The sequence below is a fragment of the Lagopus muta genome, chromosome 5, assembly GCF_023343835.1.
Source record: "Lagopus muta isolate bLagMut1 chromosome 5, bLagMut1 primary, whole genome shotgun sequence".
Lineage (NCBI taxonomy): Eukaryota > Metazoa > Chordata > Aves > Galliformes > Phasianidae > Lagopus > Lagopus muta.
The window spans coordinates 33520560-33543217 of record NC_064437.1 but is presented as its reverse complement, the minus strand read 5'-3'; the positions used below and the strand labels follow the sequence as shown (position 1 = coordinate 33543217).

General features: G+C 42.9%; 3 protein-coding genes across 5 annotated transcripts; all 3 read right to left on the bottom strand.

Moving 5' to 3' along the window:
- Positions 1-357: 357 nt before the first annotated feature.
- DNAJC9 (DnaJ heat shock protein family (Hsp40) member C9) lies at positions 358-2939 on the bottom strand. The gene is made up of 5 exons (XM_048944695.1): positions 2717-2939; positions 2486-2626; positions 2110-2364; positions 1280-1366; positions 358-479 (listed from the first exon to the last, which is right to left on the bottom strand). Exons 1-5 carry the CDS (start codon positions 2894-2896, stop codon positions 360-362), a joined length of 783 nt encoding a protein of 260 aa, XP_048800652.1. The 5' UTR covers positions 2897-2939; the 3' UTR covers positions 358-359.
- A 407-nt stretch (positions 2940-3346) lies between these two features.
- TFAM (transcription factor A, mitochondrial) lies at positions 3347-8126 on the bottom strand. The gene is made up of 7 exons (XM_048946615.1): positions 8040-8126; positions 7822-7958; positions 7631-7701; positions 6666-6815; positions 6123-6218; positions 5124-5180; positions 3347-4084 (listed from the first exon to the last, which is right to left on the bottom strand). Exons 1-7 carry the CDS (start codon positions 8105-8107, stop codon positions 3875-3877), a joined length of 789 nt encoding a protein of 262 aa, XP_048802572.1. The 5' UTR covers positions 8108-8126; the 3' UTR covers positions 3347-3874.
- A 988-nt stretch (positions 8127-9114) lies between these two features.
- Positions 9115-22549, bottom strand: UBE2D1 (ubiquitin conjugating enzyme E2 D1). Of its 3 annotated transcripts, none has more exons than XM_048944956.1 (7): positions 22386-22549; positions 15775-15838; positions 15649-15680; positions 12883-12960; positions 12480-12585; positions 11094-11187; positions 9115-10000 (listed from the first exon to the last, which is right to left on the bottom strand). In XM_048944956.1, exons 1-7 carry the CDS (start codon positions 22407-22409, stop codon positions 9955-9957), a joined length of 444 nt encoding a protein of 147 aa, XP_048800913.1. In that variant the 5' UTR covers positions 22410-22549; the 3' UTR covers positions 9115-9954. The 3 variants fall into 3 exon arrangements, with proteins under 3 accessions (XP_048800913.1, XP_048800915.1, XP_048800914.1); XM_048944958.1 differs by lacking the exon at positions 22386-22549 and adding an exon at positions 13434-13551; XM_048944957.1 differs by lacking the exons at positions 15649-15680; positions 15775-15838; positions 22386-22549 and adding an exon at positions 13434-15642.
- Between the last annotated feature and the right edge of the window lie 109 nt (positions 22550-22658).

The following is a 22658-nucleotide window of genomic DNA, read 5'->3' as shown; positions in this document are numbered from 1 at the left end:
AGTGGCAAAGACTCAGGTGCAGGACCACATTCTTTCACCATCAGTAGTACTGATAGTCCTGAGCGTGAATCAGCACAGGTTGAATAAACGGGCAGCCATCCCAGGCTCCTTACTTGACACAATCCCAGGCGTCTCAGCACTTCCTTACCATAACAAAACTACTAAACTAGAATTCGTTTGACCTTAACTAAAAACCACCCAAAAGATTTTAAACAGTAGCACTAGAATGCTTTGTCTTTCTTGTTTGCAATGCGCCATGCTCCTCAGTCACATCAAGTCGATGCACACACGCTCTCAAACTCCTCAATCCATGTGTTCCCAACTGAAAAGATACCTGACACTTCAGCATACACAGTCCTTTATTTCTTTCCTTTCTTGGCTGCAGTCTTCTTTCCTCCCTTTTTAGCGTTACTCCCGTATTTTGCTTCCATTTGGGCCAAAAAGTCATCCATCTGCTTTTTTCGGTCTTTATTTCTGCTCTGGAGGAGGAAAAACAAAACAAAACCAACTTTTCTTACTGCTCAATATGGAACATTCTAGTGAAGTTAGGTAGCTGATTCTAACTCTGGAATATATTCAGTAGGGAATACAAGCTACAGAAGGTAGAGTTCTGAAAAGTCAAAGCCTACCTTCTACTCCTAGACTCCATACTTCTGTGAAGAATTGAGACAGAGGTGAAGAGGGGCATTGAAAATTCACAACATACAGCTATGAAAACAACCAATTTATTGTTTAGACCCAAAACTCTAATACAATCTGAGGAATCATTTAATTTCAACATCCCATTTTAAGCCCACCGGACATTAAGAAAGGCAAGATTGATAAACAGAACCTAGATAGGCTATTTTCTCCCTCACTGCCCAAAACACAAAAGCAGAATACTAAGACAGATCAAGTTTTACATTCTTGTGGAATCTCTCAGAAAGAAATAAGCATTAACACTTCCTGTCCAACCACCTAAAACTAGAAAAGTTAAAGAGTTGAAATGTGTATGAAGTAAAAATGAACATATTATAACAACTCATTTAAAAAAGATACAGGTAATAAAATCTATACTCTGAATGTTAACTAAGTAGAGAAGCTGCTTTGGCAGGGGAGTTGGTCTCGACGACCTCTAGAGGTCCCTTCCAACCCCTACGACTCTGTGATTCTGTGATTCCCTACCATCAGGATGCTTTTACGGAAGAAGAGCTGCAAAGATCCTACATGTAAAGATGCTCAGGGATAACACAATTTGAAGTGAGGAACAATTATCTTCAATGGATGCTTAAGGCCTTACTTGAATCAGTGCTTTCAAGTCATCTTCTCCATCACCGAGGCCCAGTTCTTTTCTGCTCTCTTCTGCCTCCTTAGCTTCTTTTTCAGCCTGAAGTAGCAAATTAGCCTTTAGAAAAGTATTTTGCATGCATCCACATCTTAAAATAGTTACTAAACACTTAACTTTTGCATTGATACACTAAGAGCCACAATGAAATGCAGTTTCCAAGTCTGGCCACCAATGAATAATCACAGAGAGACAGTTTGGTAGAGTGGGGTAGCTCCTTGCAGTTTGGCAGTGCTGAACATCACCTGATGTCCATTCCCATCCTTGTTCCCTGTACCCACGCTTTTTTTTTTTTGTCCTAGCAGCCATTCTATTTTCTTTGAGTTAAAGGTGACTGTTACGTGCAGGGCACAAAGCGTCAAAATCAAACAAAAACAGAACAAAACACAAGTTGGAAAGAATTTAGCCCAGGCTGTTATTTTACAGTCGTCAATAAGCATGTAAATTATATATTTCCCCCACGTACTGTAGCTTTGTAACTGAATGAAGGGACATTCTGAGCTGTAATAAGTTACTGTGGATAATACTGAAATAGAAGAAAGAAGGTACAAGCAGCAGCAGCCTGTTACTACTTGAACCCTCGCAACCATTTGACTGGAATTGGTGTAAGCAATAGTTATGGAGAGAGGAGGGAGGTGGAAAATAAAGGCGATGAAGTGTGGAAGAGGAAGGTACCAAGCAAGTCTGCAACCCTGTGGCAAATATACATCCTAAGCTTCCACCAACGGAGATGAGAAGCTCATTGTGCACACACAGCTTTCTTTTGGTCTCTGGTTGGTACCTACCCGCCTCTTTCTTGCCATCATTTTCTGCTTGGACTCTTTCACAAAAGCTTTGTAGGATGGGAGTTCTCCAGCATCAATGGCTCTTTTTATGATCTTCCTCACTCTTGGCTCATCCGTGTAGTCTACACACAGCACTGACTCCATTATTCTGTCCATGTCACCCTCAAAATCCATGTAAGCCGATTTAATATCCGCTAGCTCTTGCTCTGAATCTTTGTAGTTCTTCTCAAAGTCTTGAATATCTTTGACGGTGATCTGAAGCCAAGAGAGCACACCACACGAGTTAGGCCGTTCGTTCTCAAGACGAAGGGAGGGCAGCAAAAAGCGGGCAGCAAAAAGCAGGCAGCGTGCCAGCCCGCAGCACAGCGGCGCTCACCTTCTTGAAGAGCAGCCTCCAGTATTCCTGCCAGTCCCGCTCGGCCCGCAGCGCCTCGCCCTCCTCGTCCACCGTGCCCTGCTCGTCGTACACGGCGCGCTGTTCCGCATCGCTCAGCACAGCGTAGGCTTTGCCCAGGATCTGTGGGGCCGGTCGGTCAGTTAGTCGGTCCGTCAGTCTGTCTGCCTGTCTCTCTGTCGGTCAGTCAGCCGCCCGCCCGCTCGCACTCACCTGGAAGCGCCGCGTCGCCTCCTCCTTGGCTTCGGGCTCGGCCCGGTCGGGGTGGACGCGGAGCGAGGCGCGGTGATAGGCGCGGCGGATCTCCTCAGGCGAGGCCTCCCGGCGGACGCCCAGCGCGCCGTACAGGTCGGCGGCACCGAAGGCGGCCTGGCAGTCCTGAAGCAGCCCCATCCCGCCCGCAGCCCGCCAACCGCCCCGCGGCACGGCGCATGCGCGAGGTGGGGCACGCGGGAAGCACCGCCTCCCCACCCTCACCGAGGCGCTGCTCAAGCGGCTGCTCCGCCGAGTAACTCGGAGCGGTACCCGCCTCTTCCTCAGGGAAACCTGGAGCGGCTCTGCGTATACAAAATACGCGCGGCGACTCGTAATTAGCTCCCGACGTGAAACCCCCCAAACCAATCCCTCGAAATTGCCTCCCTGCTAAAATATACGGATTCTCCACAATTCTCCACTAAAGCAGCAAGAGGTCCTAGAAAAAATAAATAAAGCAGCAGCCCTTCACAGTATTGGTGTTCGTAGCATATAAAGCCAACGTGCACACGTTCCCTTTCTCCCTGAAGGTGACTTCACACCAACGTGAAAGCAGAAGGGTCGGTGTTCCAGCAGAGAAAAGCACTCCAATGGAGATACATTCGTACAAAATTCATATGGTCTTTAATGAAACACAAGGTAAGTGGTATACACAGACCGATACATACAAAAAGACAAACCAGAAGTTAGCATGTGGCATTCCCTGCGCCTTGAAATGTTTGCCTTCTCTATCACTACCACGGAGGGAATAAAACACAGCAGCGTATCGCAGGTTTCAGCTCCTAGTTACAGAATTCAAATGGTAACATAGTAGAATATTCTTGCTTTCATAAAAAAAAAAAAAATCTCTTACAAAAGCTAGCTGGTATCTACCATTGTAGGAGAGCTCTGCTGATGTCAGTGAGTCCACCATTCACAGCCTGATTAACTGATTCTCGCTGCACAGCTCAGGTTACACCTGCCATGATTAAGTCAGTTCCAAGAGACACCAAATTCTCTTTCCCCATCACTTCCCTTTCCAATCTCTCCAGCGGCCCCCAGTGAGTTTGCCAAACTTCAGCCCTAGCCCTGACTGCAGCATTAGCACAGCAGGATAGAGACATTACATACATAACCGTTTTATTCTTCAGATTTTTTCAACTTCAGTTTTGCCAGACTTTCACGCAGCGAAGCTTTGGAGCCTTCCTGGGCAGTGTCAGTCTTCTTTTTTGGCCGCTGTTCTCTGGAACGTATCAAATCTTCACGTCCAAGTTCAAGCATTTTTGCTTCCCATGATTTCATTTCATTTTGATACCGAACCTTATCATCTTGAGCAAGCTGCAGGTATGGCTGAAAGAAAAGCACATTTCTACAGTCATCTAAGGGGCTGTATCTGGGTAAGTGCCATGCCACATCCTCCCCTTTGACAGAAAGGGAACTACAAAACCTGTGCAGTACTCATCCCAGGTGTCCATTTTTAACCTCCAGCAAACTGAAAAAACTTCCAACTTGAACAAAACCACAAAATGCTAACAATGAACAATAATCACTCCCAAAGAAGAAGCTAATTCAGTATTGTTACTAACAACTAAGGCATCTTATTTGTGTGCTGGTCTGAGACAGCAGGCTTCTGTAAAGAACACAAATAGGTATTTCTGCACAAGTTGGTTATTTCTACAGAAGGAATATGAACTTCACACATATTCTCAGTACACATTCAAAACACTCTGGAAAAAAGGCATTCAAGAGAAAGGACAGAAAGGTCCTCACAAGAAAGACATAGTGGCCCTGGAACGTGTTTAGACAAGGGCAATGTAACTGTGAAGGGTCTGGAGCACATTTCTTATAGGGAGCAGCTGAGGGAGCTGGGGTGGTTCAGGCTGGAGAACAGGAGGCACAGGGGAAGCCTTATCGCTCTCTACAACTGCCTGAAAGGAGGTGGTGATGAGGTGGGGGTCTGCTCCCAAATACCAGCAATAGGACAAGAGGTTACAGCCTCAAGTTGTGTCAGGGGAAGTTCTGGTTGGGTATTAAGAAGAGTGGTGAGGTATTAGAACAGGCTGCTCGGGGAGATGGGGGAATCACTGTCCCTGGAAGTTTTGAAGAAAAGGATAGAAGTGGCCATGAGGAACACAGGATAGTGGGCATGGTGGGCTGACAACTGAACTAGATGGTCTTTGGAGTCTTTTCCAACTTTAGTAATTCTATGAAAACTTGAAAAAATATGAAGATTTAATATCAGAATAGCATTCCTCCCTTTCCAAATAATGATCTGCAAATTCGTACTTAAATACACTTTCAAAAGCTGGCAGAAAAGTATCCAAGATAAAATTAAAAAATTATGTGCAAAATTGCTTTTACTGTGCATAAATAAAGGCCACAGACATACCTGCTTTTGAGAACTGGATAGATTTTTCCATGTTTCAAATAACTGCTTCAGCTTTGCCTGCGGGACATTGAACACACAATACATGAACATTATTTTAATGCCAGACATCATAGAGGGTTACAGCTGAAAGCCAGGTGTAAAACAGTGTAAAAAAGCAAGTCAAGTCATGAAGGCTTATTACCCCACACTTCTGATATAGGTAAATAATTGAAGACGTGGTTTGACAGCTTGCTGGGCGTCATTTTAGACACTTCTACAATGATACCGGCATACATAGTTGAAGTTAGTAAGGGTGCAGCAAAAGCAGGCATACCTAACAGATTAAGTAACTTTAGTTAACACGGCTACTTCTGATCCTTCCTATTGGCTTAATTTCAAACAAAGCCACACAAGAATTAATCACATCCAAGGAAATTCTGCATCACTTCAGAAGTACTGAGCTACATGCTTGTCAAACTGGACCTCAGCTGACTGGAGATACCTGTCTTGTAAACAGAAAGCTGAGCAACACAATTATTTCTACCATCCGGATTTAACTGCTGTGAAAGATATCAACATCCTCATTAAACTGGCATTAATTAACACAGAAAAGTGTTTCTGCAAACAAACTCCATCTTTCCACGGTAAAACTGGTAGCAGACCACTGTAACCATCTGATTAACTCATGTCATGTATTTCTAGGTCAAAGCAAAGTAGAACTGCATGCATGAAATGTTTGGCTCTGATGTGTAAAGTACAGGAAGAATTTTAAACCTCTACCTCCACACAGGAGTTTATACAGGATGTGCCAGATCACCACAGTGGTATATTAAAATAAAATAATAAAAAAAAAACCTCCAACAAAACCCACAAAATACCCATGTTAGTTCAGAGCACTACTTCGAAAGCAACAGAATCCAAGACACACTGCATAGTTATTGCACTCACCATATTTTTTTATGACAGCTATCGCTACTATACCTAAGTACTATTCAAATAAACCCTTCTTAGCTTACTTACCGTAGGTGAAAGTCCTTTGCTCTGCTGAAAGTTTTCTGATACAAAAATGTTGAAGCCACTTCGAGGTCTTTTAGGTTTTCCAAGCACAGTCAATTCCTTCAAAAACAATAAAAGCTATTCAATCCATCCAAAAAACCTTTTTCCACAAAACTTCCCATCAGTGTTCATATTTCAACCAAAAGGTATATACAGACTGATTCTTCAGCTAAGTCTGGTTCTGGAAACCCAAGACTGTTATTAAATTCTACTCTGCAAGAAAGTAATGATAGTAAGGTTTTTTTTTTAATTGTTTTCATACAGTTTTGTTTATGGTGCGAAATACTGTATGCTTGCAGAGAAAAGAGCAGGTGGGTAACTTTGTGGGAGGCAGGACTGAACAGAATGAGCAAATCCCCAGGGAAAAAAAAAGGTAATTTCTGCAATGAGAATCCTTTGTATACAGGGAAGTCAAAGACAAAGCACTTACTGCTGTTTTTTTTTCCTCCAGCCTTAACATGTTCTCATGGCAGCCCAAGGTTCTGTAGGTTACCTGAAAACACTTACTCTCTTCATCCTGAAGGATCTTCTTTTTGCCAGCCGTTTTCTCCTTTCTTCTTTCAAAGCTGCAACCTGGGCTGGAGTTAGCTGTGCTTTGTATGCAGCCAACTGCTCTTCGTATTTTTGCCAGTCTGTCTTCCTTGCTTCCTCGTAAACCTACAGTACAACTACCAGCCTTAACAACATACTTTCATTCAGCTAAGCACAGTGCCTTGCATCCTCAAATCCATGCACTTGAACATCAAAAGCCAACACTTCTAACCTACTAGTTTAGTTCAGACTACTGCACGACATAAGTTTGCAGACTGCCGTATCACATTTAGGTCTGAGTAGCAGAACAAATTCAAAAGAATGGATTTAAAAGCTGGATGCACCCCATTAATTACCTTAGTTAATCTGATGACACAGCATCTGACATCAGGCAAATCAGATGCAGCTCAATGAAATAGTAATCTCCCACAGATGGAGGGAAAGCTGAAGCTCAGTTGAAGTAATGCCTTTTCACCCATGGCAACACACAAGTGCTTTGGTCCCCAAATGCACTCTCACTGCCACCAGCACTGAGCACAGCAGCATCATAAAATCATGGCCTTGTTATCAGAGCACCAAGCTCTGGACCAGCACCATCTCTCTCTCCATTTCTGACACACAAAGGAGAAGACAAACCTTGTAGTAATAGCCACAAGTTCAGAAAGGATGTCAGCACTCAGCTGCTCACGACAAAGGAACTCACTGCTAACAGGAATCACGGCAAAACACTAAGTTGCTATAATTGGCACTTACAGCAGCGAACAGCAGCTGAGTTTGTGGAGACGTTTCACATCATTATTTGAAACTCTCAGTGCAACTTAACGACCTCTAACAAGAAATAAGGTAAGCAGAGAAGACCGAAAGGCAGTTGCGTCAAGAAGCCAGGTCTGCGATAACACGTAAGCAGCCAAAGGCTGGGTCGCACACCGATGAGCACTGACCTGCTTCTGCGAGGCCGGCAGCTCCCTCCATACACCGGCCAGCTTCTTTACCAGCTCCAAGGTGTTCAGATCTGCGCGTCAGAGAGCAGAAAGGAAACCGCTGTATTTTCAGCTAGCTTGCCTCGAGGAAAAGCTGCCACCAGCACCTTTCTCCCGCACAATTTCCGTACGCCCGTCGCTCGCCGCCTTACCTGGGTTCTGCTGGCGGAAGGCGGGCTGGTTGTCCCTCAGGAAGCGGAAATAGGCGCTGAGGGGCCGCTTCGGGCGCTCGGCCGAGCTCATGGCCCGACACCGGCCCGCCTCCGCCGCGCGTCCAACGCCGCAGCCCCTGCGCGCAACACCAACAGTCAGCACCGAGGGGAGACCCGATCCAGCCCGCCCCTCCGTCCCCAGCCCCATCCCCCCGCACCTGAGCAGCCGCCGCGCTCCGTCAGCGAGGCCCACAGCCCGGCCCAGCAGCGCCAGCGCCGCCGCCATGCCGCAGCCCGCCCGCCGCCGCGGGGCACCACGGGATGGCGGCGGCCGCACCGCCCAGCAGTGTCTACGCGAGGGGAGGGGCCGCCTCGCGCCGCGCCAAGGTGACCCCGCGGGGCGGGAGCTGCTCTGCGCTCGGAGCGGCGCTCCGCCTCGCGGAAGGAACGAGCTCTAAGAAAGTGACGCCAGTTGGCTTCTGCCCGCACGGAGAGCTCGGAGCGCTCCTTTCATAGCAACGCGAAACATTCCATCCGTTTGCAATCCGAAGTGAACAGCGCTATTTTCAGAGCTCGTTTCAGAGTTGGTTGATACAGCGCAGATGTAACACCAGCACGACAGCTGCTTATGCGGACACAGCTGAAAGCCTACACGCGCGCAGGCAGGACTCTGCCGGCAGAACCACAGCTCCCACGTGAAAGCTGCCACCCAGCATTCATCACTGTGAAATACGCTTCCATCATCTGAGCTTGTTTATTTTGTCAGCTGCCTCGAGTCACTTCTAGTTTCAGCTGCAAGGTACAGAAGAAAACTAAGCCTGTTTCTACAGCTGATGTTTGTGAGCAATCTACAATAGGAAAGGAGTTGTTCTTTCATCTATTTAACCAGACATCCCTCTCCAACACCACTGGCTTTATACAATCTGTGGCAATTCAAGCAATAATCAATGGATAAGCAAGCTTCAACTGTGAGATGAGCACTGTAACATTTGGACATTGCAAATATACCCTGTTAACTGGCACACTGAATTTCAAATATTGTGGTATTTGCTCCATAAGGATGCATGTAAAACAAGTCAACTTCTTAGTATCCTACAGAAAGGAGCAGGTACACCACACTAAGCAAATTAGGCTGAACCTGCATGGAAGTTAATTGCAACACAGGTCTAAGGAATTTCTGACAGAGGGTTTGATTTTTTCTGTTGACAGTAAACACACTTCAAATTCTCGTGTTCTAACATGAGAAAAGATTTTGAGGACAGGCATTGAAAAAGACAAACAACAGCCAGCAGAGATAGTAGAAAATTCATTTTATTTATATGGAAAAGGCTACATTTAGATCTGTAAAAGGTCTGAGTGTTATGTTGCCCACATGTCAAAAATCAGTCGTGAAACGCAACAAAAAGGTTACATATTTCTCTACCTAGCAGTGCAATTAGTTCACATTGCAATAAAATTAAGTCAAGTATGCAACAGAATCAAACCCAAGTGTTTCTCCATAATCAGCATACAAAGAATTACAGTGCAAAGATCATTTTAGGTTTTAAGAAATCTGCAGTCAGTCTTTAGAGCATCCCAGTGGGCAGGATATCCCAATTACTTTCATTACTAGCAGTTGTATCTTGTCAATACTGTGCACGAGAGTCAGTCTAAAATGAAATGACTTACACCGTAAATAAAATATATTTAGTCTATACAATTAAAAACAAATTATATAAGTGAACTAGCAAAATGAAATCCAAACACACTTATGAAACAGACAATATATCTTAAAGACACACATACAGTATTCATCACTTAAAAACAGCTACTTTTCTCCAGCAAAAATAATTTGGCTGCTTTACAACTGCAATAAGGATCTTGTAGTCTGAAGATGCAGATGTCCAACTCTTAAAAACCATAATAAATGTCTTCTGCAAAGCATACAAAGAGGATAAATATTCTCGTCACAGTCCAAAGGTTATTTTTGGAACTTTTCCCCTGCTCCAGAAACACACTTACATGGGTGGAAAAATAAAATATTCAAGGGGCACAATGGTAGGTTGAAACAGTAAACTGTGCTCCATTTCCTTCTAAGTTTGAAAAAACTAGAATTTACAGTACTCTGTGGTATATGAAAAAGTCTTCACAAGTTTACATTGCATATTTCTGAGTCCATTCCCTTGCGTGTCTGTTGTATCTGTATGTGCAGAAAGAAGGCATGACAGTGAGTGAAGAGCTGTTAGTGAGACATGGACAAAGTCTCAAGGGCCATTTTACTTCATGCAGATACCACTGAACTTTTCACTTAACATTCACTTGATGTTAACATTTCTAAGAGCAAAGCAGCACACAAAGGCTATGTTTGGTTTTCAAGGCTAGCTATCAAAGCTAAGTCTAAGTAGCTTAGACTCAAACTCAAAACTAATCTCACAGGTTTGCACTGAAAAACCCATCTTTGTGCATACTCAACTTGTATTTCACAACTGGTTCCCTTACTTGTACGTTAAGTGGAATCCCAAATGTGTATGCCATTAGCAGACTGACAAAGTTCACACATTTGGGTAGAATTCAATATAATTAATGGAATAATTAATGGAAAGGGTGGGGATGGAAGGCACCATGATTATTACCATTATTCTCCATTCTGTACTTTCATCTGTTCAGCACTTGAAGACCCCAGAGCAAAAGCTTACACTGATTCATAACATCCCAATTCTAAGTCAGTTGTGGTCCACAAGCATGTAGCACTTCAGTTACCTGCTGCCCATGTTACCCTCCCGAGATCAGAAACTTCCTTTATGTTCTACAGTGTTCCAGAAAGTAAGGAGAGGTTCTTTCTCTCCACAAGGTGTTGTAGAATATGACAACAATCCTTATCACAAAGTAAAGCAAAGCACTATTCTGTCCCACATTTATAAAACTGTGTCCAAAACATAAGTTCACTGTTCATACCTGGACATCATACTACATGCATAGGATTCATACCTATAAGACTGCAGTAACAAGTACTTCCTAGATGGAAAACTAATCTTTTCATGTGATAAAAAATAAATGACCCTAACATTATGATGGTTTTATGCAAATAGGAACAAAATAATATCTAATAGTTGCATATGCCTACAGGTTCCTGCTTGTCATTTTACTAATAGATTTTTTTCAATATTTCAATATCCAATACTCTACTATAGATATCTATATAGAGATTTCTCAAGGAAGTTGGACAGGTTGCATAGCCAAAATCCAAGCTACCATCTGTAAGTACCACACAAATATGTCTGTGTTATACTCACTTTTCCTTGTCTGACTTGTAGATCTGTGCAATATCCGGTACTAAAGGATCATCTGGATTAGGATCACAAAGCAAGGAGCATATGGACAATAAAACTAAATAGAAGAGACAAAAGTTAGTTCACTTGGTTTCTATAATCCTTTATATATTCCAGTACACAAAGTGAAGAAAGGAAGATTGGAAAGCAAATGCACGAATATCAAGATTTCTGACAGCAGTTCTGCTCAGGAATATTTACACAGCATCATTTCTCTAGGTCTAACACACTATCTGATAACAGCCCAGAGAACTCACAATCTACACACCTGTACTTTTTGTAGTCATTTTTTCCCCATGTTTTATAGCCTATCAACACAGAACATACTACAGATGACTGAGAAACAAAATGTTTTTCCAAGAAAGCCCTTCTAGCTGCAATTAACATTATCATTAATATTAGGCTATCATGCAAATCCTTCTCCACTTCTGTGCTGACCATTGTTTTCCTTCAATGAACATTTCACTTATTTGATACATGCCCGACTTTCATTTGGGGAAATACTCTATTACTCACTCATGGTTCCATTTCAATTCCTGCTACTGCACCAGAGACACTTGATTTTTCTAATACTTTCCACACAAGAACATCAGGTCATTTCTTTTTAGCACTCTGTGTAAAATTATTAAGAGCACGGCTAAGAATTTTGGAGGTGGCTGAGAAAAACAGTGATAGCAGCCACACTTGAAGAAGCTTTTGATGTGACACAAAAAGCCTACAAAAAAGGCTATAGCCTCAACGTTCCAAAAAAAATCCAGAGTATCAGCTTGAGGAAATTCAACAACAAGATAGAATATAGCTCTGACCGATGACTGAGAGAACAGCTACATCTTAAAATTCATCTTAGAGAAATGCAAATCAGACCAATTTAGTGCCTGTTAAAATACGCTGTGATTAAGATCTCTGCCTACACAAGTACATTCGAGCAACCAAAAGCCACCTTGAAAACTCAATAAGCAATCAAAGAGGCTCCTCCACATAGCAGTATCTAGTCATGCCCATTTACATTCAAATTTGTTTGGTTTTACAGCTCTGTTCACAGATTTCTCCTTCCTTCTGCATGCTCAGTCAGTTTACATGCTGTAAAAGAGAAGCTGCACTTCAGGCTAATTGCACTTGATCTCACTCAACTTGCTTCAGAACATTTCCTTGTTATGTACATAATGCGTGATACCATCTGACACTCCAAACAGATACTGGTTCATAACAAGGATTCCAATAGACTTAGCCCCTTCTGTAACAGGCAGGATAGATGAGCTCCCATCGGCCCCCAGGACAGCGCAGCAACACAGGGAAAAAAACACTAGTGTGTGCAATGACATAAATCCATTAGCACATCTGTGAGCTTACCTTTAGATACAGTCAGAGCTGGTGACCATTGTGACCTCAGGATATCAAGACAAATACTCCCATTACTGTTTATGTTTGGATGGTATATTTTTGTTGTAAAAGCAATCTGAAATTAAACAAAGTAAAATTTGAAGCTAACATCAAAATGTTTATTACATTTGGAATCCTTGACACTCTCTTCAGTTCCAGACATCTTAGATCTTCCATATGCAACACAACCTGTTGTGAAGTCGTGCACTTTATCATTCAGTTTTAGGATTCAGTCCTATCTGTTCATCCATTGTACATGTACTCTCCCCTTATCTTTCTGGTTTTTACTTAGAGAAGTGAGCCCCAAACGGCAAGGACATAGATACAAAGCTCTGACCTAAGAACTGCTTCAGTTTGCAGAGAAAGCACTTACCTTTGGGGGTTTGAAAGGATAGTCTGTTGGAAAGTGCACTGTGAGGAAGAACACTCCCCCTTGATACGCGCTATCAGGCTGGAAAAAAACAAAAGAAAAGCCATTAATACATTTCAGCTATTTTGGAGCTTCTCTTCAGATGGCAGAGAACCTCCCAAAGCAATGAATATCGCAGTCAACTTTTTTATCCCCAGTACACAGTCCATACTGAGGATGCTGAACGTTCCCATTGGAAAGCAAAGCTACAGCAGAGTCAGCCATGGCTACTACTGCAGTAGCCCAATGCCGCTACTGAGTGCTGCCCTTTTCACGGAGGCTAAAGGAGGGAGCAGCGTTCGACCGCTGGAGCTACAAAACCGCCGGTCCATCAGCTCCAAACCAGCTCTCTCCTCACTGCCTGGGCTGCAAGGCGCTGCTGGAGCTCAGCTCCACGACACTGAGGGGAACACAAAGATCACAGCAGGTCTTCTACATCCCGCCTCCGTGCAACGCCACAGCCGCTCTGCTATACTCAGGATCTTCCTCCATCATTAAGCTACAAATATACTCACCTCGAGAAGTGGTTTCTCTTTGCAGATGCAAAGAGTAGGATTTTCCAACATAATTCAGTTGATCATGATGACATCAGGGAGTTTTAAAACACACAACATCTTTGTGACCTGCACAAATCTGTGAACATGCATTTTGTTAGAGAACATGTGCACAGGTTTAAGGCCAGGCTGCACACAGTTAATAGATAGAAATAACTTTGTTGCAGTCATCTGTTGAAGAGACTTTTCATTCTTATTTTCTAGAAAAGTTGGGAAAAGAAGTCTCACTGCTAAATGACAAAGAGCTGTGCTTCAAGTTCAAATTAAGGGAAGAAGAATACCTGAAAATCTCTTATTGCTTGAGAAGTTCAAAACGGCAAGAGAGGAATCCAGCCTCAGCAAAGCTGAGGGAGAAGTTTGTGGTTTGTCTTATGGGAACAAATGCAGGCTTTTTTTTTTTTTTTTGAATATCATGTTCACACCTTAGAAGTCAACAGAAATTGCAGTTCTAGAGATGAATAGAAGATGTAAAAACAACAATGGTCGCTATGAAAGTCTCCTTATGCATTCAAAATGCAGAGTGTCATAATGGAAGGCAACCTATATATAGTACTGTTAAGAAGCCAGCATGAAGTAACATCAGAAGAGACTGTCACTGTACCTAAAATTAGGTTTGAAGTGGCTGCTTGCATGCATACTAAGTTCATTTGTCAAAGTTAAATTAAGCTAATATCAGACAAGATTCACACTCTTAGTAGGTAAGGTATATAAAATGGATGATGCCAATAGACAGAAGAAGTCACACACATCATATGTGAGTTCTCAAATAAGTTTTGGTCCTGTGCTTCTCTCAGCCCCTCAGAAGACATGCAGGACAGATGCGCACCCCTCTTTCCTTACATTATTGAGACAAAGGATAACATGCTGATAAATGTGGCTGAGAAAGGCTGCTCATTCTTATTCTAAGCTACAGAAATGTGAGGAACTTGAAACCAAGACAATATTTTCCACTACAGGACATGAAAAGTAAATTGTGATCTAAAAACTATAGAAAGAATAATAATTTTAGTTGGAATTTAAACACTAGTATTTCCCTTAATGGGGTCATTCAGGACAGATATACAAATACTGGCGACAAAGCTTTTTTTTTAACCCTATGTTCTTGGATATTGTTTGCTGCTCTGCCATTCACCTTTCAGTAGTGCAAGTAGGTCAAGAGCAGAATGACTGGGTATGTGAAGGAGTGTGGTTGTAAAAGAACAATGGCAAAAGCATTACTATCTATAGAAAAGCTTTTCATGATCACCAGAGCTCCTGCTGTGTCATCACAACAGATTCCAGCCTGCCACTGACAAAACACCCACTGATCTTCCACTGCTTCAGAACAACTGTGATGAAAATGCAGAAATAGCCCCAAATGAGTCACAATTTCACTTTTCTCCACCACTGCATCTCACTGGTTTAAGTCCTGTCTCAATTTCCCAGCTCTCAATCAGAACCAGAAGCTTTTTCCTCCAAAATTACTGCATCCATAAGAAAAATACCAGGAATACCAGCTTCTTGCCATTGTATTTGTAAACACCCTCTCAGGTCATGTTTTCATTCATTCTTCTTGCTCACAGCCTTGCTCATTTTTCTTTAGAACTTCTGTTCTTAAGCTATGTTACCCTTTCTTGGGTCATTAATCGTAAATCACATCATTCAGAGGTTTCCTTTGGGTTGAGCGACATCTTTCTCACACAAACACCAGAAGTACTCACAGTCTCTGGCCTCGGGTTCCCAAAAACCACCCTGTTTTGCCAGAGCCACATCACACTGCCTAGATTCTAAAAGTCCCCAGATCAACAACACCAATCTTGTTTACAGTTATCAACTTAAGAGTTTGGATTATGTTAACTATTTCTCCTTTCAGAGAATATCTTTCTATTTCTATAATGTTTCTATGTCTATATCTTTCACAATTGAAATGATCTTTGAAAAGATCTTTCAACTAACTCAAGCATTGCAGTTGACTGATTAAGCATCCCTAATTTCAGGCAGAAGATAGACTTTTTTGACCAGTTAAAAGAAGAGTAGTACCAGACTACCAAAACCAACAAAGTAAACCCCAAATCGTCAGCCAGCACACAGTACAGCTGAATTTGACTGCCACATTAACAGAAACCCAAATGAAAACTTCCACCATGTAAATGAAAACAAGTCTGCTTTTTAAGGGGGAATGAGTTATTATACTTACAGGTCCCATAATAGTGGCTTGCCAATGAAACACTGCAAGTCAAAAAGATAAAATAATGAGAGCTTTTCTAAGCTTTTTCTTAAGTGAAATAAGGTGAGCCATGGCAATGTCCCAGGAGGAGCTTACAGTCATCTCCAACAGGTCCAGCAGAACAGTGGGCTGGGGGGTCTCGCTGCAGGTCACTCAGTTCCTGTAAGAAACACAAGATATACAAGATATATAAGGTATATTTAATACCTTAAAGCATTAAAGCGTTGCAACCAAGCTCATAATAGGTGTGGATCTACAGAAGCATTGATGGAAAGAAAGAAATGGATTTCTCTGTAAAATCAGTGCTCAATATAGAAATCCAACTGTTCCTTTAGCTTTTGATCTGACAAAATAGTCATGTATTCACCTCATCCGTGCACATTCACTGAGTAAAACCAGCTCATAAAGTGACTGCAGAGTGCCTATCAAGTATGAAAGGATGCTAAGTGAACTAGAGAAACAACAGAAATAGGAGCTATACACCTTAATGTACCTTGATGCAATTACCTACGTGCTTCATTTCCAAGTGGCTAACATAAAATCCTGAAGGAAGCTGGAATTTCAGAAGTGCTCAGAGCAGCTTTGCTACATCAGCTGACTTTCATTTCTACACAAGCTCACACTGCCTTATGTAATTTAGAATTTTTATTTAATCATACAGAAGCAGCTCAATTTTTCATCTAAGTCACCTTTACCAAATGTAAAATAGGTCAGGCATTAATACAGCTCATTCTCCTCGTTTAACTCAATATATTACTTTTGATATCTGAAGTTTTACTACACTAAGAACAAGCTACACACTCCAACTCCAAGCTGCTAGGAACTGCTCTGCTGCAAGTTTAACAGTCCTATTTAAATACTTGCATTGCAATAAGCTAAAAAGATGAACGCTAAATTACTGTTCTTAAGTCACCCAACCAATAACCAAGACCATACATATTTAAACCAGTAACAAACATGAGCAAGTCTGAAAATGCCCCCCTCAAGTTTATTTGAAGGAATAACAGGAAGCATTTCCATCTCCCAAAAAATCATTCAAGAACACTATTGCAAAATGAAAATCAAGGCTTAAAGAGGCACCAAGGTGACATCAAGTAAAACCAGTGTATGCACTATGCTCAGATCTCCTGCACAAGGTGAAGGGTCAAAACTGGACTGCAACTGCTGGGATATATTTATAATTTTACAACATCCAGTGAATGACTCACAGTGCCCTTCTCCAGACAGCTCAAACACCAAGGACAAGGCGCCCAGCGCCACAACTCGGGCACACTTCTGACAGCTAACTTCTGGCCCCACATAGACAGACATGCAGTGTACTGAGCCTCTTCAGTGCCAGCACGAAGTTACAGCTTTGCTAAGTCACTCCTTCAACTACATGATTGAAAACAGAGTTCTTTGCTGCAGTGACACAGCTCAGGCTAGCTAGGGTGAACTGCCAGCTCCCAGCTTCATTGCTAGGGTGGAAACCCTAAGCTGTACCCAAAGCAGCACCCAGCCTAGGCTCAGCCTAAGAGACGAGAGCAGAATCCTGTCCAAGTGCAGCTGCCTTTTTATCTGCGGATTCAAATGTCATGAAGGAGCAGTACACAGAAAAGTAACCAAGTCACTGCCTGCACAAGAAGTCAACCAGTCTCAAATTTCCAGGCATCACGAGACTCCATGAACAGCTCCTGCCACTGCTCCAGCTTGCAACACAAGGTCCAACAAGAGAAGACTGAGTTAATATGCAAAAAGCGAGAACAAGGAAGTTATCTGCACAAGACAAGTGGCCAAAAGGGACAAGAGAAAAGCTAAAAATCGCATCTTAAAGCAATTATATCTGACTGCTTAAGGCAACAATGGGGAAAAAGGGTTCAATTCAACATCTCTAAAATACATGCACACATTTCCTCGTGCGTGTGCCCCACCACCACAGCTGCCAGGCAGGCACCTCATCTTGGAGCCACAAGTCTACAACACCACTTCTATTTGTTGGATGCTTTCATTAAGACCTTCACACATCCCAAAAATCACACTAGTTCCTTCATTCACATCAACACTCGTACTTCCAAACTGCTAGGAACTAGAAAGGTGTATGCTTCCAGCTTCTTCAGGCTGAAGACACTGATAGTTGTCCACAATAAAAACATGTTTTTAATTACAGCTTGACGAGACCTAGGTCAATGCAATCCTGTTACTTCCCAACTGGGAGGAAGAAAATCTCTCTTCAACCTAACATGTTAAGCACAAGCCATGTTCAGACACGAAGAAAGATTTTATACCTTAAAAAAACAACAACAACAAAAAAAAAACCAACCAAACAGCCAGTCCAAACTCACGCCACATTCTCCATTCGAGAAATGACAAACTGACACTAATGTGCTTTAGGAATACAAATGTGATCAAACTTACTAAATTAAACTTGACAGCATAGCAGTTTGAGACTTTGCATAAAGCAGCTCAGATCAAGTAGAGATGAGAGTCAAAGAACTATTCTGTGCTGTACTGTTAATTATGCTGCTGAAGCTTTGCATTCCAATCAAATCATCTGGAGAGCTGTACAACTTGGGTAGGCTTCAAGCTTTCATACACTTTCTGAAATGCTGGGGAGAGAAATTCTGACTGCCTCCTTGCAAGTCAGAGCAATTCACCAGTGTCCAGAGCTGAACTCCAGAACAGCTGTGATGGCTCCATAGAATCATGAGATGCTTCATGATTTACATAAACTCTGGTTCAAGACTTGGATGTATGCATGCTAAAAACAGGAGCTGTAACTCATAGCTTTACAGATCCCACTTTTATAAGGCAAACTCAACACCATGAATTACAGCACACAACACAGCAACATCTTCTGTGTGAGTACACAAAAGCAACACAATTTCAGCAGTGAGTGTCCATTAAAACCAGCACACCGTGCTTTATCCCAGTAGAGCCATAATCAACTTGGATAGAGAAGACAACTAAGCTGAGAACACTGCTGGCAATAAGTCTTCTAATCCTCTCAAGCACTGAAAAAATTACCAAGCAGAATAAAATATCGCTAATTCTATGCCACAAACTGGCTGCAATTAGCAAGTGCAACAAACTATTTCTCCTGTTCCAAACTATAGAACCTGAAAGTAAGCAGGATCCAGCACCGGGGCTGCTAATGAGGGAACAGCAGCACAATGATAGAGATGTTAACCATCAGCTACTGAAGAGGGACGCAGCAAAGCCTCCAAATGAACATCTTTTATTCATCACACCACACACACTGTAGTAGATCTGCGGACAAGGTGAGACAAAAAATTGTAAGTCAAGTTGAACTGACGTAAAACTACATTAAATTGTAAAAGGTGGAAGTACATCTGAATGTACAGACAAGGGCTCACTGCTGAAGTGTATTACAGAATGCACTTCAGAATTGTAAAGCTGGTGAAGACAGCAGCTGCTCAAGCAGTTGTGTGCCTCATTAAATACAGTTAGATATTGACTCCTCCAAACCCACTGGAATGAGATTGGAAAAGATACTTTGACAACAGGGAGATGGACATATTAAGCACAGTACTTATGGATACTCAGGAAGCAGGGGTACTAATAAGAGAGTCCTAAAAATATGCCTCATTTTTACTGCTAAACAAGCCTGCAGGCTATCAGGAGACAGAAATAGACTGTGAGCAGCATCACCAAAAGCTATTTTAATTCTTTAAGCTACATGAAACCACATCCAGAGCCTTTTCCCACACCATTATTTAAAACAGAGGTTTTTCAGTTTCTCAACTATGTTCCTCATCTCTTGCATAAAATGCACTGTACTTCCTACTAAGAGCATACATCCACCTCTGCTCCTGTATTAATAGTGATTGGAATTATCTGAAGAAAAGCAACTAAAGCCCAGATTGTACACAAGTTAAAGGAGTCTCTTTTCTTTCTAAGTTCAGTGAACACAAAACAAATATTTAATCACAACATCCTTCAAGCTTCGTTCCAGTAACAAAGGAGTTAACCTATTTTTACACACTGTGTAAGGCAAAATCTATTCTCTGATGTCACAAGTGATGTTTTGGAAGCAAATAGAAACATTTCATATTAAGGATTCAAAAGTTTTCTTAGTGTGTTTATTACCACCCAAAGAAAGCACGCAGCTCAACAGTTCGTGGGCAGAACCCAAGTTAGTTTCAACATAAAGATGTAAGCTGGCATGTCCTGTCCATCTATGCATACGAAACACATACTGAAACAAACAGACTTTCAGTTAAACAGCATATCTGAACATTGGAACGCCTCCATTCTTACTGAGTGGCAGGAGAAAAACAATCAAGCACTATGCTGACAAGATGAAAAACAACAGCTATTTTCAAACCAGTCTTCAAATGTGTCAGAGGAGATGTTGCTGCTTTCAAAATCTCTAACTGAAGAAGCCCAATTTTTTTAATGCTGGTAACAAGAGCAAGTGAATACAGGTTTTGTAAGCAGTTCACAATTTGATTAAGCACAGGGAAAAAAAAAAATCAGCTTTTCATTAATAGCAGAGGGGCATCCAGAGTTACAGGACATAGGATGAAAACCATCCCACCAGCTGTAACACAGAACTGACAGGATAACAAACTCACAACTAGGTAAGTAAAGAGAGAACTCAGAGCAGGAATCATGAGAAATGCTTCCATACAGGTCCAATAACAGAGCTGACCTATACAACTTACATAACCCAGCAGTCTGAATGATCTCCTCCTTGGCACAAAAATGGCATTGTATCCATTTTGCAGAGGCAGTAACCATAAGGACTCATTTGAAAAATATCCCTCCCAACTAAAACCTACAGTGTTGGTTTTCTTTTACATAATTGCTAACATCCACCAAGCAGCGGGTTGTTCTTTCACAGCCTTCCATTATCGCTGTACAGCCCTCAAGTCCACAGGGGTCCTTTACGGAGTCCCTCAAAGCAGACCAGTGAAAGAAGGCACAAAACAACACAGGCCACAGCAGCAGTACTGTTTAAATATCAGTCCCAAATCCCAGTCAGTCCCCGGTGTGCAAAGCAAGGACAGATACTTGTGCCCTGCAGTTGTGCTTCCTCCATAGGCACTATCATTCTGACAAGGCAAACTACCACACTGCCAACACTCAGGCTTGCACCCAAAGCCTCTCAGCTGTGTTAAAGCACAGTTATGAACCACCCTCAAACTACCCAACCTTGGTTAAGGAGATTATATGTCTGGACTAAAAAGTTCCCAAGCAGTATCACTGTGCTGACAGCACTTAGTACTCAACAGAGTTCCCCCATGAACCAGCAGGAACCAGCAAACTGTCATACAAATACATTTAATCTAGTATGAGTTTTTCCCAGTTCCACCATTTTTAGGACTGCTCTATGTGCAGCAGTGACATGAAGATACTTGATCTTTTCTATCTTTTTTCTCCTCACTACAACTTTCCATTGGAAACAATCCTATTTCTTTGCCACTTTACTTTTCCACAGCAAGTGACTTCTTACAAAACTGCTCTGGAGTCAGGCTGCTGGCAAATTAGTTCAGCACTGGCTTTTATTTTTCCTGGAATAATAGCAGACTGGGATGAAGAGTCATTGAGAAGTAACCCAGAAGTAGTCGTTCCTGCAGCAAACTAGAAGCAAGAAGCAGCTAGGTTTGGATCTAAGCTCAACTCTTTCAGTAGCTCCTTCTCCAGTACCACTCCACATTTCAGATGAAAGCAATTGCATAACCAGGAAATCTTACACAACCTTGAAGTCAGCACTTCTTCACTTTCAAAGAACAGAAAAGCAATGCAGAAAGACTAAAAGTACATGAAACGCTCTCTCCCAAGGATAAATTTTACAGCTGTTGAATACAGAGCTTGTAAACATCACACTAAAGAAAGTTGTGGCTTTCCAGTACAAATGGAGGTGATTAAAGCAGACAGAAAATCTACACAGGCAAAGTGTAAGAAAAATACAGCAAATAACCCCACGGTATGAAGGTCTCATTTGGAAGATTTGCTTTGTCTGCTCATCCTGACAGAACAAAAATAAGCAGGTATTCAGAACAATCCCCCTTTCTAAAGACATAACTAGAGAAGTTCTTGAAGAAAAAGTGAGAAAATAAAAAGCTGAGAAAACGCCAAGCATTCCCAAGTCACACAGGGGCACAACAGAGCTTACTGCTAGGAAAAAAAAACCAGTCATTGACACCTTCGTTGCTCCGAAAGTAACACCTCCTATTAATTCCACAGAAACTACTACAGACACAAGAAGCACAAAGACGCTATTTGATAGAGCACGTTCTCAGCTACGAAACACTGTTTTTTTCCACACGCTCACCCACCAGCTTTGTACCTCAAGCAGCGATGACCAGCAGGCTGCGTGCTGTGCTCCTGTACACCCGCACAGCCGCACCGTGCTCTCACGCCGCTGGGCTCAATAAAAGTTCAGCAAGCATCGCTGAACGCCAACGGGTGCCATTTTATCCGCATGGAAAAACTCAGAGACACACCTTCGCCTCACAAGCCTTCCCCTGACTGACCCCCATGTCGTAAGGCCGCCCCTCTGCTGCCATCTGTCGCGATACAACGGCATATCGGTAGGAGCCCTGTGGCCGCAATATCCCTCCCCCCTCCGCCCACTCCCCTCAGAGCACGAAGAGGGGCCGCGGCGCTCCGACAAACCCAGCCCACCCCTCCACCCAGAGACAACCACATAATCGCCCTTCCAGCAGCAGCACAGCTCGGCAGCCTCCCTCAGCCCCGCTCACTTTCTGTATCCGTTTCAGCGCCATGGGAGCGCAAGGCGACAGCAGCGAGGAACGCGGCGGGGGGCGGGGCGGGCAGCTAACGGCATCCGCACGCACCGACGGAACGGGAAATAACAGCGCGGGGAGGGGCGCCGGGCTCTTTGTGTCCGCTTTTCGCGGGGCACGCTGGGTAGCGTGGGCGGTGAACAGAACGACTGCACGGCGACCGCTGCCCCCTTGCGGCCTGGAGGTGTTCGCCTCCGCTGCCCGCTCATCAGCCTTGACGCCTGCGGA

What these genes read in the sequence shown, in the direction of transcription:
- DNAJC9 (XM_048944695.1), bottom strand. Translation starts at nt 2,896, where the DNA reads ATGGGGCTGCTTCAGGACTGCCAGGCCGCCTTCGGTGCCGCCGACCTG. An exon ending in AGGCGACGCGGCGCTTCCAG is followed by an intron (nt 2,627 to 2,716) that starts GTGAGTGCGAGC and finishes CCGGCCCCACAG; the next exon opens with ATCCTGGGCAAAGCCTACGC. An exon ending in GGAGGCTGCTCTTCAAGAAG is followed by an intron (nt 2,365 to 2,485) that starts GTGAGCGCCGCT and finishes TCTTGGCTTCAG; the next exon opens with ATCACCGTCAAAGATATTCA.
- TFAM (XM_048946615.1), bottom strand. Translation starts at nt 8,107, where the DNA reads ATGGCGGCGGCGCTGGCGCTGCTGGGCCGGGCTGTGGGCCTCGCTGAC. An exon ending in TGCCGGCCTCGCAGAAGCAG is followed by an intron (nt 6,816 to 7,630) that starts GTCAGTGCTCAT and finishes GTTGTACTGTAG; the next exon opens with GTTTACGAGGAAGCAAGGAA. An exon ending in GCAAAGGACTTTCACCTACG is followed by an intron (nt 5,181 to 6,122) that starts GTAAGTAAGCTA and finishes AATGTCCCGCAG; the next exon opens with GCAAAGCTGAAGCAGTTATT.
- UBE2D1 (XM_048944956.1), bottom strand. Translation starts at nt 22,409, where the DNA reads ATGGCGCTGAAACGGATACAGAAA. An exon ending in TGGACCTGTTGGAGATGACT is followed by an intron (nt 15,681 to 15,774) that starts GTAAGCTCCTCC and finishes TTTGACTTGCAG; the next exon opens with TGTTTCATTGGCAAGCCACT. An exon ending in AGCTCTGACTGTATCTAAAG is followed by an intron (nt 11,188 to 12,479) that starts GTAAGCTCACAG and finishes TCTTCTATTTAG; the next exon opens with TTTTATTGTCCATATGCTCC.